Here is a 16540-nt window from a genome sequence, read left to right as displayed (position 1 = left end):
GTGCTCAGCCAAGGGGGTGGATTCCCCTTGAACCGTGTCCAACCCATTTATCTTCTTCGCTTGGTACAGCGCCCGGCTCGGAGTTAGCGCGTCACGAATACACAGAAAAACCCCGGAAGGTGAGAGGACGTCAACGGCTCCGTTCCCGTCCCCTACAGAGTAAGTAGGCGCTGATTACCTCTGACGCCCCTGGACTCTTCCCCAGCGCCCGGTCCAGTGCTCCGCACACAGCAGGGGCTCAGTACGTAGTCCGGACGGGCTGACCCGGAGGGGTCCGGCTGCCCCGCGGCCCTCGCGCTTCCGGGCCGGGTTCGGGACCGCCCACCCACCCGAGAGGCCGGGCCCCCGTCCCGACCTGAGCTCCATCTCCGTTTCCAGGCTCTCGATCTGCTTCGTGATCGACTCTTCCGCCTCGGGGACTTTCAGGTCGGTGACGGAGTAGGTTCGTCTCTGGAAGCGGGGGGAGGGGGCGGCGGGGGAGACGGGGACGCCGGGGTTAAACGGGGGACGGGGACGGGGAGGACGCGCTCCCTCCCCGGCCCGGGGGTGACGGGGAGGCTCTCCCGGCGGCCTCGACGGGCGAGCGCGTCGAGGGGCCGGGCGGGAGAGGGGGCTCACCCGGAGTTTCGGCGGCGGGTTCTCCCCGGCTTCTTTCTTCTGTTTGAGGAGGGCCAGGTCCTGGGCCAAGGTCTTCCGGTCCTCCAGGAGCTCGTGGAGGTGACGTCTGGCCTCTTCGGTGCTCACCAGGACCTCCACTTCGTTGGCCAGCCAGTTCTGCGAGAGACCGGTCCGGGGGCGGCCGTTGCCGAGCGCTGCGCCGGGCCGAGCGCCCGAGACACGCTCCCCGCCCGCGAGGCTTCGGATTCAGGTCCGTCTCCCCCGTCTTGACTGTCAGCTCGTTAGGGGCGGCGCACGGGTCTGCTAATTCGGTTGGCTGTCCTCTCCTAGGTGCTCAGTACAGCACCCTGCCCGGCGTAAGAACTCAATAATAATGATAATAACGCTGGTACGTGTTAAGCGCTTACTAAGCGCAGAGCGCTGTTCTAAGCGCTGGGGTAGACACACGGCCGTCGGGTTGTCCCACGTGAGTCTCGGTCTTCTTCGCCCCCATTTTCCAGGTGAGGCCACCGAGGCACAGAGAAGTGACTTGTCCACGGTCACAGCTGACAGGGGGCAGAGCCGGGATTCGAACCCATGACCTCCGACCCCCAAGCCCGGGCTCGTTCCACCGAGCCACGCTGTTTTTCTACTAATACAATAAATACGACCGATTGATTGAGTGACAGGCCCCTACTCCTCCTCGACCTCTCGGCTGCCTCTGATACCGTCAACCGTCCCCTTCTCCTCAAAACGTCCATCGATGGTATCTCCTGAGCGCTTCCCGTGTGCGGAGCACTGTACTAAGCGCTCGGGAGAGGACAATACAACAGAGTTGGTGGACACATTCCCTGCCCACAAATGAGCTTACAGTCTAGTCAACCTCGGCTCGGGCGACGCCGTCCTCTCCCGCCTCTCCTCCCGTCCCTCGGGCCGCCCCTCCTCCGCGTCCCGGGCGGCTCCTCCCCGGCCTCCCGGCCCCGGCCCGCGGGGGTCCCCCGGGGCTCGCTCCCGGGCCCCCTCCTCTCCTCCGTCTCCCCCCGCTCCCTCGGAGGACTCCTCCGCTCCCGCGGCTTCGACTCCCACCTCCACGGGGACGACTCCCCAGTCTCCATCTCCGGCCCCGCCCTCCCTCCCGTCCCGCATTTCCTCCCGCCTTCGGGACCGCTCCACTCGGCCGTCCCGCCGTCGCCTCCGACACGTCCGAAAAGGAAGTCCGCATCTTCCCACCCAGACCGTGACTCTCCCCTCACCAGCAACCTTCCCGTCTCACCGGCCCGCAAACCGGGCGTCCGCCTCGACTCGTTTCTCCCACTCGACCCACGTATTCCATCCGTCACCGAATCCCGTCAGTTCTACCTTCACGACGTCGCTAACGTCCGCCCTCTCCTCTCCATCCAAACCGCTCCCGCGCTAATCCAAGCATCTCTCCTCTCCCTCGGCCTCGTCGCCGACCTGCCCGCCTCCCGTCTCTCCCCGCTCCAGTCCGCGCTCCTCTGCCGCCCGGACGGTTCTTCTACGGGAACGTCCGGGCCGCGTCGCCCCGCTCCTCGAGACCCCCCTTTAAGGGCCTCCGTGAGGCCGCCCGCTCCTCCCTCCCCTCCTTGATTTCCTCCTCCGGCCCGCGCACTCCGCTCCCCTCACCCAACCCGCTCGCTGTCCCTCCGCCTCGTCCGTCGTCGCGGCCCTCGCGGGGTCCCTGCCCGCCCCCCGGGACCCCCGTACCTTCACCCGGGCCGCGGTGCCCTCCATCCCTCGGTTCTGACTCTCCTTGCGCTTCTCTGCCACTTCCTGCTGCTTCTGGAGCGCGTCCTTGAGGCGCTTGTTCGCGGCGGCCGCCTGAAGCCGGGGGGAGGGTCGCGCTCTGTCGGTCTCCCCCTACCCGACCCCCGACCCCCCGGCCGGACGACGGCCGCCTCGTCCGGCGGCCCGGTCGGCGCCCCCGGCCGTCAGGAGATTGACCGCTGGGCCTCCTCACCTCCTCGGTTTTCCTCCGAAGGACGGAGGACTGTTTCTGGAAGTCCCGCTCTAGCTTGAGAAGTTCGTACTGCCTCTTGCGATCCTGAGGAGAGGGAGCGAGGCGGCGAGTGAGGTGGTGGTGGGGCTGGGGGGGAGAGAAAGGGGGAGGGAGGAGGAGGGAGAGGAAGGGAGAGAGAAGAAGGCAAGAGAGAGAAAAAGGAGGGAGAGAAGACGGGAGAGAGAGAAGGAGGAAGAGAGAAGGGGTGAGAGAAAAAGGGAGAGAGAGACGGGGTGAGAGAAGGGAGAGAGAGAAAAGGGAAGAGAGAAGGAGGAAGAGAGAAGGGATGAAAGGAGGAGGAAGAGAGAGACGGGGGGCGAGAAGAGGAGGAAGAGAGAAGGGGTGAGAGAAGGAGGAAGAGAGAAAGGGTGAGAGAAGGGGTGAGAGAGGAGGAGGAAGAGAGAGGCGGGGTGAGAGAGGAGGAGGAAGAGAGAGACAGGGTGAGAGAGACGGGGGTGAGAGAAGAAGGGAGAGAGAAAAAGGGAAGAGAGACGGAGGAAGAGAGAGGAGGAGGAAGAGAGAAGGGATGAGAGGAGGAAGAGAGAGACGGGGGTGAGAAGAGGAGGAAGAGAGAAGGGGTGAGAAGAGGAGGAAGAGAGAAGGGGTGAGAGAGAGGGAGGAAGAGAGAAGGATTGAGAGAGAAGGAGGAAGAGAGAAGGAGGAAGAGAGACGGGGAGAGGCGGGGGCGAGAGGGCCGGGGGCGAGAGGGACGGGGGAAGAGAGAGACGGGGGAAGAGAGGGAAGGGGGAAGAGAGGGAAGGGGGAAGAGAGGGAAGGGGGAAGAGAGGGAAGGGTTTGGGGGGTGGAACATATCCACAAATATCCACACACTTGCACACAAATGCACCCCACGCCCCCCACCCCAACCCCAGGCACACGTGCGCCCACGCGGACGCACCCGCTCTTTGAGCTGGATGACTTCCTTGTCCTTCTGCTGTTTCCACTGCCGGAACTTCTCCGCGTCCTCTTTCATCTGACGCATCAGCTGCACCCGCTGGCTCTTCATCGTCTGCGGAGGAAGGAGAGGCGGACGGCCCGGGGTGGGGGGGTGGTCAGAGGCCCCGGGTTCCGATCCCGGCCTCCGCCGCCTGCCCGGTCTGGGGCCCGGGGCGGGGTCGCCGCGCTTCTCTGGGCCTCGGGCTCCTCGCCGGGAGAGCGGGCAGTGCGGCCTTCAGCCACGGCAGGCGCTCAATAAATGCGACCGAATGCATCGGGAAAATGGGGATTCCAGCCCTCTGGACCGTCAGCTCCCCGTGGGCAGGGAATGTGGCCGATGCTGGTTACTTTTCTTATTCGTACTATCCTTATACCTCAATCGCTTTTTGGGTTTTTTTGAGTGCTTACTGAGTGCAAGGCACTGTACCGAACGCTTAGGAGAGGACGAGAGACCGATACTCAGCGTGGCTCAGCGGAAAGAGCCCGGGCTCGGGAGTCAGAGGTCAAGAGTTCGAAACCCAGCTCCGCCGCTTGTCAGCTGTGTGACTGAGGGCGAGTCACTTCACCTCTCTGGGCCTCAGTGACCTCATCTGGAAAATGGGGATGAAGACTGTGAGCCTCGCGTGAGACGGCCCGACGACCCTGTATCTCCCCCAGCGCTTAGAACGGTGCTCTGCACATAGTAAGGGCGTGACAAATACCGACGTTATTAGTATTATTATTACTCATCGGCGTTAGCGCCCGGCACGTAGTGAGCGCTTAAATACCATCCTTATTCTTCAGTCGGGCTCTCTGAGTGCGAACCGCTGTACCGAGCGCTTGGGAGAGGAGGAGAGAACGATATTTCTTATCGTTAGTGCCCGGCACCTAGTAAGCGCTTAAAGAGTGGCTCGGTGGAAAGAGCCCGGGCTTGGGAGTCAGAGGCCGTGGGTTCTAATCCCGCCTCCGCCACTTGTCTGCTGTGTGACTTGGGGCAAGTCACCTGACTCCTCTGTTCCTCGGGGAGCTCATCTGGAAAATGGGGATTAAAACCGGGAGCCCCACGTGGGACGACCTCATCACCGTCTACCTACCCAGCGCTTTGAAGAGTCCTTGGCACACAAGAGGCGCTTAACAAATAGCAAATTATCCCTCCTTCTTATTTAATATTAAATAAATATTAAATTCTTCAATCTTATCTACCGAGGCGTGCTCACGGAGTGCGAAGCACCGTACTGAGCGCTTGGGAGGGGACGAGGGAACGATGCTCACTGTCGCCAGCGGCCGGCCCGTCGCGAGCGCTGGGCAGATGCCAAAACACGGGAAAACCGGGTCAAAATAAGTGAGGAAATAGCAAAGGGCGCGAGGCCGGGGAGGCCGGGCTCACCCTTATCTCCTGGTTGAGCTTGAAGACGGTGTGCTCCGTGGATTCCTTGAGCTTCAGGAGCTTGGCCTGGTCGCCCAGCTTCTTCTTCAGCTCGCCCATCTGCCCCTCCAGCTCAAGGAGCCGCTTCCGGCGGCGTTCGCTCAACCTGCGCCCCCAAAACCCGGCGCTGAAGCCCCCGCCGCCTCCCCCCGGGACCCCCACGACCGCCCCGGGGGACGCCCCTCTAGCCCCACGGCACTTACGGCCGCATCCGGCCTCCATTTCTGAGGGCCGGACACCTCCCGGGCGCTCGGCACACGGCGAGCGCTCCATAAATACGACCCAACGGCTGAACGAACGTCCGGCTCCCCGTCTGGGCCGTCAGCTCGCTGTGGGCAGGGAACGCGACTGTTTGTTGTTCTGTCGTCCTCGCCCCAGCGCCCAGAACGGTGCTCTGCGCATAGCAGTCGCTCAATATCTTGGGGGGACGGGGGCGGTGTCCGACCTGATCAACCTGCATCTACTCCAGCGCTTAGAACAGTGTAATTAGAACACATAATAAGCGCTCGAGTACTATCGTGAGGGACGATTATCCCCCCTAGACTGTCAGCTCGCTGTGGGCAGGGGAGGTCACGGTTTACTGTTGTCCTCTCCCAAGCGCTCTGCACACGGCGAGCGCTCGATAAATACGACTGGACGAACGGACGGTTCCCCCGGGGCGGTGACTACGTGCGTCTCCACTCTATTTATGGTGACGGTGCCGTCTCGTTTTTGTTCCCTTCTGTTCTGCTCTGCCGTCCGTCTCCCCCGATTAGACCGTGAGCCCGTCGTCGGGCGGGGATCGTCTCTGTTGCCCAGTCGTCCACTCCAAGCGCTTAGGACAGTGCTCTGCACGTAGTAAGCGCTCAATAAATACGACTGAACCGACGAAGGAGTGAGCGGCTGTGTCCGGGTGAGGGAAGGGCGGGCGAGCCGTCTCACGGTCCCCCGCCATCAGACCCCGGCGGCAGGACGGGGAGGAAGGGGCGGGGTCAGGGGTCAGGGGTCAGGGGTCGGGCCGCTCACTTGGCCTGGTTGGCGTCCTTCTTGGCCGAGTGAAGGGCGAGAAGCAGCTCCTCCTTCTCCTTCTGCAGGTTGGCCACCTCTCCCTCCAGGCTCTTCATGTTATCCTGCGGGCGGGCGGGGGCGGTCAGAGGTCGGAGGGGCGGAGGGGAGGGTCAGAGGTCACCGGCAGGACCCCCCCCCCCCCCACGCCTGACCCGGCGGGACCTCGGGCAGGTCGCCCTCTGGGCCTCGGTTCCCTCATCTGAAAAACGGGGACGGAGACCGGGAGCCCCACGCGCGACGGGGATTGGGTCCGATCCCATTCGCTTGGATCCTCTCCAGCGCTTAGCACGGTGCCTGGCACCTGGTAAGTGCTTAGACGCCAAGGTTATTATTACTAGTAGTAAATCCAGCTGGTGTGCCGGGCCTAGGGCTCAGCGCAGGGCCTGGCTCATAGTGGGCGCTTAACAAATGCCACAATTATTAATTATTATCAAATCCCGCCAGTGTGTCGGACCCAGCACTCAGTATAACCCCCGGCACGCGGTAAGCGCTCGCCAAATGCCGTGATTATGACTACTGAGCTACTGCGGCATAATAACAACGATGACTGAGGTATTTGTTAAGAGCTTACTATGTGCCGGGCACTGTGCTAAGCACTTGGGTGGATCCCAGCAAACCGGGTCGGCCACGGTCCCACACGGGACTCGCAGTCTTCATCCCCATTTTATAGCTGAGGGAACTGGAGGCCCGGAGACGTGAAGTGACTCGCCCAAGGTCACGCAGCAGACAGGTGGTGCGAGTGGGATTAGAACCCAGGTCCTTCTGACTCCCAGACTTGGGCTCTAACCGCTAGGCCTCGCTGTGTGAAACTGGTTCCAGAGAGCATGTCTGGGACCAGTTTCAACCTCCCCGCTGACCTCCCGGCCTCGCCCCGGCTCGGACTCCCCTCCGCCGCCCGCCTCGTTCGTCTACGGAGACGTCGGGTCCGCGTCCCCCGGCTCCTCCGGGGCGTCCGCCGGGGAGCGGCGGCCGTGGGGTTTGGAGGCGTCGGCGGGGCGGCCCCCTCCTCCCCGATCTCCTCCTCCTCCTCGGGCCCGGCCCGCGCGCTCCGCTCCTCTCGCGCCCAACTGCTCCCGGGGCCTCGACGCGGCCCGTGCGGCCGCCGACCCCCGTCCCGCCCTCCCTCCCCAAATCCCACAGCCCCCCGCTCTCCCCTCCTTCCACCCCCGAGGCGAGGCCCGTCTCCTCCTCTTTTCCTCATCTCCCCCTCCCTTCCGCGTCGCCCCGCCTCGCTCCCTTTCTTCATCCCCCCCTCCCGGCCCCACGGCACTTACGTCCGGATCTTTCACTTATCCATTTCCCCTCACCTCCCCGCCCCTAGACCGTCGCCTCGTTGCGGGCGGGGGATGCGTCCGCTTACGGTCCTCTCCCAAGCGCTCGGTCCAGTGCCCCGCGCAGAGGAAGCGCTCGACGAAGGGCGGGGGGCTTCACCTGGTACTGCGACTGGATGGGCTGGAGGTGGTGGTCGTTCTGGGTCATCTTCCTGGCCAGGGCCTCCTTGAGGGCCAAGGCTTTGTTGAGCTCGCCCAGCTCCTTGGACATCTGGGCTTGGCGCAGGGCGTGCTGCGTCGTGAAGGCGTCGGCACAGCCGCTGGTGTCCGGGGTGGCCCCCGCCTGCTGGGGGGGGGGGGGACGACGACCGTAGATGAGGAGGACCCCGCTCGCCTCACTCCCCGCCGGCCCGGGGGTCCCCCAGATCTTCTCTCCCTCGGGTGAGCGGCGCCGCCCCGGGGGACGTCACGGCCTCGTACTCGCTCGTCTCGGCTGAGAATTCGGCCGGGGCCTCCCTCTCCGGGACTCCCCATTTATCCCCACCGCACTCCCCCGGGGCCCCTATCTTTCACCCCCCCCCCCCGAGGACTCCCCATTTATCCCCTCCCTCCGCGGGACCCCCGTCTCTCCCCGCCACCCCCCGGGGCCACCCCCGTCTTTCCTCACTCCCCCCGGAACCCTCCATTCGATCCTGCCATCCCCTCCTCTTGGACCCCCCATAAATCCCATCTATCCTCACCACCCCGGGATCCCCATCGTCCCATCCCCACCACCCCGGGACGCCCGTTTACCCCCGTCAACCCCCACCCCGGGACCCCCATCTGTCCCTACCCACCCCAAGGACCCCCATCTCTCCCCTCCACCTCCTGGATCCCCCCAAATCCTCACCACCCCAGGCGGGCCCCCCCATCTACCTCCCCACCCTCCCCTGGGACCCCCATCTATCCCCATCCCCGTCACCCCAGCGCTCCCGTTTATCCCCATCGTTCCGCCCCACCCCCAGACACCCATCTATCGCCGTCCCGCCCGCCCGGACCCCCGTTTAGCTCCGCGGGCCCCGCCTTCACACGTCCCCAGGTCTATTTCCCGCCCCGGCTGATTCGGAGCGAGACGTGGCCTGGTGGGCCCGAGCCCTCACCGGGGTCGCCCCCCAAATCCCTCCCCACGCCCCTCTGGGGGTCACCGACGCCAGGGCCCTCCTACTCACGGACTCCGTCTCCCCGGCGGCGTCGATGCCCGCCGCCACGCAGGCGGCCGTTTCGTCCTGCCGAGACAAGGCGTTCCGTCGGGCCCGAAGGCGGGGGAGGAGCCGCGGGGCTACTGACTGAGCTCCTCCGGGGCAGGAGGGGCGGAGGAAACGGACGCCCGGGGCGGCCCCGGGTAGAACGAGGTCCACGTCCGGTAACGACAACGACAGCGATCGTTACGGCATCCGTCGAGCTCTTACTATGTGCCGGGCACTGTGGTCAGCGCTGGGGTGGATCCAGGCAAATCGGGTTGGACCCCGTCCCCCGTGGGGCCCACGGTCTTCATCCCCATTTTACAGGTGAGGGAAGCGAGGCCCAGTGAAGGGACGGGCCCAAGGTCACACCGCCGACAAGGAGAGGAGCCGGGATTAGAACCCACGACCTCCTGACTCCGAGGCCCGGGCTCTAACCACTAGGCCGTGCTGCCGCGGGGACTGAAGAGAGGACAACGGGGCCTCTTACTTAGGAAGCGCCTAAATGCCACGGTTTTATTACCATAATAATAAGAAGAAGAAGAACGTCGGTATCTGTTAAGCGCTTCCTATGTGCCGAGCACCGTTCTAAGAGCTGGGGGAGACACAAGGGAATCGGGTCGTCCCACGTGGGGCTCACGGTCTTAATCCCCATTTTCCAGATGAATTAACTGAGGCCCAGAGAGGTGAAGTGACTCGCCCACGGTCACACGGCTGACGAGTGGCGGAGCCGGGATTCGAACCCGTGACCTCGGACTCCCAAGCCCGGGCTCTTTCCCCTGAGCCGCGCTGCTTCTCCCCCCTGTGGACGGGGAATACGTCCCGTTCTTCTTCTACCGTCCCCTCCCAAGCGTTTAGTACACTGCTCTGCACACGGTAAGGGCTCAATAAATACCACCGACTACCTGTAATTTATACATTTCCATTAACGTCTGTCGCCCCCCCGTCTAGCCCGGCGGCTCCTCGTGGGCGGGGAACGCGTCCGGTTATCGTTCTGCTGTCCTCTCCCAAGCGCTCGGCCCAGTGCCCTGCACAAGGTAGGCGCTCAGGAAACAGGCCGGGCCGCCTCTCACCCAGAGTTGCGTGATGAGTTGCTGCAGGTCCCGTATCGCCTCCACCTCCTCTCTCAGTTCCCCGGCGGGCGACGTCTCCACCAGCTTCTGCAGGTCCAGTTTGCACCTGGAGGGTGGGCGGAAAAATAGTGACGAGGGCGTCCGTCGAGCGCTCACCACGTGCCGGCCACCGTGCTCAGCGCCGGGGGAGATGCAAGGTCATCAGGCTGCCCCGCGTGGGGCTCCCGGTCTTCATCCCCATTTGACAGGTGAGGAAACTGAGACCCGGAGAAGTGACTCGCCCGAGGCCACGCAGCGGACGAGTGGCGGAGCCGGGGTTGGAACCCGCGACCTCTGACTCTACCCGCCGAGCCACGCTGCTTCTCTTGGGGCGTTTACGTGCCTGTCGCCGGGCCCCCCCAACTCCTTTATTTCTAGAACGTGAGACCACCCCTCTGCCCCCGGGGTCAGAGACTGGGCCTAATTTCCCAGTGCTCCACCACCGTTCCTTCAAACGTATTCACCGAGCGCCCACCGTGCGCCGAGCGCCGTACTAGACGCTTGGGGGAGTCCGACACGACAGTGAACAGACGCATTCCCCGCCCGCGACGCCGACCACCACCGCTCCCGGCGAGGGTATAAAACTTACGCGGCGTGCTGTTTCAGCCCCTCCAGCTTGGCGTTCATCTTGTCATTCGCCTGTTCGGTCTGGAACGAGGGAAAGGAGGCCGCCCGTCAGCACGGCGCTGCTCCGATCAGTCTATCAGTCAGGGGTATTTCTTGAGCGCTCATTACGTGCACAGCACTGTTCTAAGCAGCGCTTGGGGGAGGACAACGGAATTAGCGGACACGTTCCCTGCCCACACTACTACTAACAACTGTGGTATTATTAACCGGACTGAGCGTCGGGGTGGACATGAGCGAATCGGGCTGGACTCAATCCCTGTCCCACGTGAGGCTCATGGTCTCAATCCCCATTTTGCAGATGAGGGAACAGAGAGAAATGAAGGGTCTTGCCCAAGGTCACACAGCCAAGTGGTGCTCAGTCCTAGTGCTCTGCATCTGAAAGGTGCTCAGTCAATACCACTGATTGATCCATCGAGGGAGAGAAAGGGGAGGAAGAGGGGAAGGAGGAGGAGAAGGAGGAGGAGGAAGAGGACGAAAAGGAGGAGGAGGAGAAGGAGGAGAAGGAGAGGGAGAAGAAGAGGGAAGAGGAGGAAGAGAAGGAGGAGGAGGAGGAGAAGAAGGAGATGGAGGAGGAGGACGAGGAGGAGGAGGAGAAGGAGAGGGAGAAGAAGGAGGAGGAGGAGGAGAAGGACAAGAAGGAGATGGAGGAGGACGAGAAGGAGATGGAGGAGGAGGACGAGAAGGAGATGGAGGAGAAGGAGGAGGAGAAGAATGAGGAGAAGGAGGAGGAAGAGGATGAAAAGGAGGAGGGGGGAGAAGGAGGAGGAGGAGAAGGAGGAGGAGGAGAGGGAGGAGGAGAAGGAGGAGGACGAGGACAAAGAGGAGAGGAGGAGGACAAGGAGGGGAAGGAGGAGAAGGAGGATGACGAGGACGAGGTCGAAGAGGAGAAGGAGGAGGAGGAGAAGGGGGAGGAGGAGGAGAAGGGGGAGGAGGAGGAGAAGGGGGAGGAGGAGGAGAAGGATGGAGGAGGAGGAGGATGACGAGGATGAGGTCAAAGAGGAGAGGGAGGAGGAGGAGGAGGGGGAGAAGGAGAAGGGGGATGAGGAGGAGGAGGACGAGGAGGAGGAGGAAGAAGAGGAGGAGGAGAAGGAGCAGGAAGAAGAGAAGGAGGAGGAGAAGGGGGAGGAAAAGGAGAAGAAGAATTGTGGTATCTGTTAATTGCTTACTGTGTGCAAGGCAATGTACTAAATGCTGGGGTGGATACAAGCAAATTGGGTTGACACAGTCGCTGCCCCACACGGGGCACCGGTTGAGGTAACCGAGGCCCACGGAAGTGAAGTGACTTGCATTCATTCAATCTTATTTATTGGGCGCTTACTGTGTGCAAGGCACTGTCCTAAGCCCTTGGGAAAGTGAAATATAACAATAAACAGACGCAATCCCTGCCCACAGTGAGCTCACCGTCTGGGGGGAGCCGACATGAATATCCACGTATAAATAAATCGCGGATGTATATATACACACATCCACGTGCTGTGGGGCTGGGAGGGAGGATGACTGAAAGGAGAAAGTCAGGGCGGCGCAGAAGGGAGCGGGAGGAGAGGAGGGCGCAGTCACGGAAGGCCTCTGGGAGGAGATGGGCCTTCGAAGAGGCTTTGAAGCGCCGGGGAGAGTCATTTTCTGGGATTTGAGGAGGGAGGAGGGATTTGAGGATTCCCGGCCGGAGGCAGGAACGTGGGCAAGAGGTCAGTGGAGAGACAGAGGAGACGGAGGCCCGGTGAGAAGGTTGGCACGAGAGGAACAGAGCGTGTGGCTGGCTTGGAGTAGGAGGGTAGCGAGGTGATGTAGGAGGGGGCGAGCTGATTGAGCGCTTTAAAGCCAAAGGTGAGGACCGTCTGTTTGATGAGGAGGTGGATGGGCAACCACCGGAGGGGCTTGAGAAGTGGGGAAACACGGTTGGAGAATCTGTGAAGGAAAATGAGGCGGGCGGCAGAGGGGAGCGTGGACCGGAGTGGGGAGAGACAGGAGGCAGGGAGGTCGGCAGAGGGGAAGGGCCTCCATTAGATTGGCAGCAGCTTGGACGGAGAGGGAGGGCCCGGTTTGGGCGACCGTGTGAAGGTAGAACCGATCGGACTGAATGCTGGCTCGAATACGTGGGTGGAAGGAGAGAGAGGAGTCAAGGAGAAGGCCAAGGTTACGGGCTCGTGAGCCAGGAAGGATGGCGGCGCCGTCGACAGTGATGGGAAAGCGAGCGGGAAGGCGGGGTTTGGGTGGGAAGGTAAGAAGTTCGGGGTTTAGATCTGCAAAGTTTGAGGGGATGGGAGGACGGCCAAGTAGAGACGTCGCGAAGGCAGGCGGAGAATGCGAGACTGAAGAGACGGAGAGAGATCAGGGCTGGAGGTGGACATTCGGGTGTCGTCGGCCTGCAAGTGATAGTTCGGCGCCGTGTGAGCGAATGAGTTCTCCGAGGGAGAGCGTGGAGACGGAGAAGAGGAGGGGATCCGGGACCGAGCCCGGAGGGACCCCCGCGGTCCGGCGGGGGGGAGGCCGAGGAGGAGCCCGCGCGGGAGACGGAGAGGGGGCGGCCGGACAGCCGGGAGGAGAACCGGGAGGGGACGGCGTCGGCCGAGCCGAGGCGAGCTAAAAGTTTCCGGGAGCAGGGGCCGGTCCGCGGCGTCGAAGGCTGCCGAGAAGTCGATTTGGATTTGCCGAGAAGCTGGAACTGGCGAGGGGCCTCACGGCAGACGAGTGGAGCTCAATCCAGTGCCCTGCACCTAATAAGCGCTCTACCCACACCACCGACCGAGCCATCGCGGGACGACGCGGCCCCTAGCCCGGCCCCGGCGGTTGGGCGGGGGGGGGGGGGCGGATCCCGGGGTGGGAGGGGTGGGGGTCCTCACCAAGATGATCCTCTCTAGCATCTGGGCGGTCTGCCCGGCGGCCTCGCTCAGTCCCCGGCTCAGCTGCTCGTTCTCTTCGCTCAGGCACCGGTTCCTCTCCATCAGCGACTGCAGGTTCTCCGACGGGGCCTCGCTGCCAACGGAAACCGGGGCGAGGGGGATGCCGGGAGGTCGGGGGGACCCCCGCCCGGCCCCCGGCCTCCAGAGTCATTCATTCCTCCAGCCGTATTTACCGAGCGCTTCCCGGGGCGGGGATGCGCTCGGAAAAGGGCGACACAACAGTGTCGGTAGAATCGTCTGCCCACCGTCTGGGACCTTTATGGAGCGCTTACCGTGGGCAGAGCCCTGGACTAAGCGCTCGGAGCGAACGATACAACAGGATCGGTAGGCACTCTCCCTGCCCACAAGGAATCGGGAGTATTTATTGAGCGCTGACTGTGTGCAGAGCACTGAACTAAGCGCTTGGGAGAGGACGATACAACCGTAAACGGACACACTCCCTGCCCACAACGAGCTGCAAGTCCGAGGGGGAGACGGACACGAATAGAAATAATTTATAGAAACGCATAAGTGCCGCGGGGCTGAGGGATGGGCGAACATCAAATGCCCTGTCTGACCCGATTAACTTGCATCTACCCCAGCGCTTAGTACGGCACGTAGTAAGCGCTTAAATGACCGGTCAGAGACCCAAAACACAAGGCCTCCGCGGAGCGAGGAGGTCGAGGGAGATGTGGCCTGGAAGCGGGAGCCAGCTGGTCTCCGTTTCCAGAAAGGGAAAAGGGAGGAACAGGTTGAAGGGTGAGAAGAGATTGATTTTTAACCCGGAACGGGGATACGAGGAATTCGGAAGGGCGTCCGACGCAGAGGTCGCGCCGAGGCTTCCGAGCCCCGCCAAGCGGAGGGTCGAGTGAAAAGCAAAGCTTTTCAAACCATTCATTCATCGTCGTCTTTATTGAGTGCTGACTGTGTGCAGAGCACTGGACTCGGCGCTTGGGAGGGGACGATCCAGCGACAGACGGACACGTTCCCTGCTCACGAGCTACAGTGGCCTCGCCTGGCGGCGTGGCCGGTTCCTTCGATCGACGCTATCTACTGAGCGCTGATCGTGTGCAGAGCACTGGGACTCAGAGCTTGGGAGAGGACGATCCAACGGAGTTGGTAGACATGGTCCCTGCCCACAGCGAGCTTACAGGCTAGAGGGCGAGACAGGCAGGAATAAGACTAATTCCTAGAAATTTACTTGGGTGCTGTGGGGCTAGGGGGAAGAATATCAAGTGCCCCAAGGTCACAGATCCAAGATAGAGGACGCAGAAGGGAGGGGAAGATGAGGAAAAGTGGGGGGCTCAGTCAGGGAAGGCTTCCTGGAGGCGGGCGTTCGGTAAGGGTTGGAAGGAGGTGGGGGGGGGGGCTGTGGGATGTGAGGAGGGAGGGCACGCAGGGCCGGACGGGGGTCGGCGGCCGGACGGGCCGCGTCGAGGCCCCGGCAGCGGGTCGGCGCGAGAGGAGCGGAGCGTGCGGGCCGGGCCCGAGGAGGAGGAGATCGGGGAGGGCGAGGAGGAGGGGGCCGCCCCGCCGACGCCTTCGAACCTCACGGCCACCGCTTCCCGCCGGACGCCGAGGCGGCCGGGCGACCCCCGGAGGGTCCGGAGGGGCGGGGGGACGCGGACCCGACGTCTCCGTAGAAAGACGAGGCGGGCGGCGGAGGGAAGTCCGCACCGGGGCGGGGAGAGGCCGGAGGCCGGGAGGTCAGCGGGGAGGCCGAGGCGGTCGTCCAGGCGGGAGAGGACGGGCGACTGGATTAACACGGTAGCAGGTTGGATGGAGAGGAAAGGGCGGATTTTAGCGATGTCGTGAAGGTTCGACTGACGGGATTTAGCGACGGATTGAATACGTTGGTTGAATGAGAGAGGTGCGTCGAGGATAACACCCGGGTTACGGGCCTGGGAGACAGGAAGGATGGTGGTGCCGTCTACAGTCGTGGGGCAGTCTGGTGAGGAAAGGGTTTGCGTGGGAAGGTGACGGGCTGTTTTGGTCACGGTAAGTTTGAGGGGTCGGCAGGACATCGAAGCAGAGATGCCTTGTAGGCAGAAGGAGATGCGAGACGGGATGAAGGGAGAGAGAGCGGGGCCGGAGGTGGAGATTTGGGAATCACCCGCCATAGAGGCGGGAGTCGAGGCCGCGGGAGCGAAGGAGTTCTCCGAGGGAGCGGGGGGAGACGGAGGAGAGGAGGGGACCCGGGAGCGAGGCCCGAGGGACCCCCCGCGGTCCGGGGGCGGGAGGCCGAGGAGGAGCCCGCCCGGGAGACGGAGAAGGGGAGGCCGGAGAGACGGGGGGAGACGCGGGAGAGGACGGCGTCGGCCGAGCCGAGGCGGGCCGGGGTCCACGGGGGCGGAAGGCGGCCCGGAGGGCCGGGGGGAGCGGGACGGGGCCGAGGCCGGCGGGTCCGACCGGGAGGACGGCGGCGGTGACCTCCGAGGGGAAGCTTTCCACGGAGCGAGGGGGACGGAAGCCAGATTCAAAAGGGGGTCGAGGAGAGAATCGGAGGAGAGGAAGTGGAGGCGGCGGGTGTAGACGACTCCCTCCGGCAATTCGGAGAGCACGGGTCGGCCGGAGGGGTGCGGTCAAGGGAGGGATCTTTTTCGGCCCGGGGGATACTTAGGCGTGTTTGAAAGCAGTGAGGAAGAAGCCGCTGGAAAGCAAAGAGTGACCGAAGGCTGTCGAGGAGGGAAGAAGGGAGGGGGCCGGTGTTTGGATAAGATTAGGTGGGGTTCGGGTCAGAGGCGCGGGGCGGGGGGTAGATTTTTTTTTTTTTAACGGTATTTGTTAAGCGCTCACTATGCGCCAAGCACAGAGAGGAGGCCAGAGGTCTCTCACTGAGATACTGCCGGGAACATTGGGAGAGTCGAAGGGGGTAGAGGAGGTTAGAAGGAGATTTTAGGGAGATGGCGCCCGAGGGATTCGATTTTGTCGATGAAGAATGCGGCTGGGTCGTTACGGCATTTAATAGTAATAATTAAGGTATTTGTTAAGCACCGGCCACGGGCCAGTCACTGTACTAAGCGCTGGGGTGGATCCAAGCAAACGGGGTCGGACCCAGTCCCCGAGCCACGCGGGGCTCCCGGTCTCCATCCCCATTTTCCGGATGAGGGCACCGAGGCCCAGAGAAGCGAAGGGACTTGCCCGAGGTCACTCGGCAGACAAGGGGCGGAGTCGGAATTAGAACCCAGGACCTTCTGACTCGCAGGGTGGGTGGGAGGGGCAGGAGGCTGGAGGAGGGAGATAGATGTCTGGAAGAGCAGCCGGGGGCCGTGGTTAGGGAAGGGAACGAGGAAGGTTTCGGGCAAAATGGAAGCAGGCGAGAATGAATTCGAGGTGGGCAAGGTCAGGCCGACGTCCGGATTCTAGACTGTCAGCTCGTCGTGGGCAGGGAAGGCGTCTGCTTATCGTTGTCTGTCCTCTCCCAAGCGC

The 16540-nt window shown here is 63.1% G+C and overlaps 1 protein-coding gene across 4 annotated transcripts in view; it reads right to left on the bottom strand.

Annotated features, from left to right (window-relative positions):
* KIF4A (kinesin family member 4A) overlaps window positions 1–16540 on the bottom strand; it is a 44282-nt gene that overhangs the window by 10957 nt on the left and 16785 nt on the right. For 3 of the 4 annotated variants that reach the window (XM_029067866.1, XM_029067868.2, XM_029067869.2), the window contains exons 10-21: window positions 13073–13205; window positions 10195–10253; window positions 9567–9672; window positions 8482–8538; window positions 7434–7619; window positions 5961–6064; window positions 4917–5061; window positions 3513–3623; window positions 2576–2659; window positions 2323–2436; window positions 619–774; window positions 356–450 (exon numbers count right to left, since the gene is read on the bottom strand). In XM_029067866.1, the coding sequence (XP_028923699.1) occupies window positions 356–450; window positions 619–774; window positions 2323–2436; window positions 2576–2659; window positions 3513–3623; window positions 4917–5061; window positions 5961–6064; window positions 7434–7619; window positions 8482–8538; window positions 9567–9672; window positions 10195–10253; window positions 13073–13205 (1350 nt within the window). The remainder of the gene's footprint in view (window positions 1–355; window positions 451–618; window positions 775–2322; window positions 2437–2575; window positions 2660–3512; window positions 3624–4916; window positions 5062–5960; window positions 6065–7433; window positions 7620–8481; window positions 8539–9566; window positions 9673–10194; window positions 10254–13072; window positions 13206–16540) is intronic. The other variant, XM_029067867.1, reaches the window with a different exon arrangement.

This window comes from Ornithorhynchus anatinus, chromosome 6, assembly GCF_004115215.2.
Source record: "Ornithorhynchus anatinus isolate Pmale09 chromosome 6, mOrnAna1.pri.v4, whole genome shotgun sequence".
Taxonomy (NCBI): domain Eukaryota; kingdom Metazoa; phylum Chordata; class Mammalia; order Monotremata; family Ornithorhynchidae; genus Ornithorhynchus; species Ornithorhynchus anatinus.
This window is presented reverse-complemented; position numbering and strand designations above follow the sequence as displayed.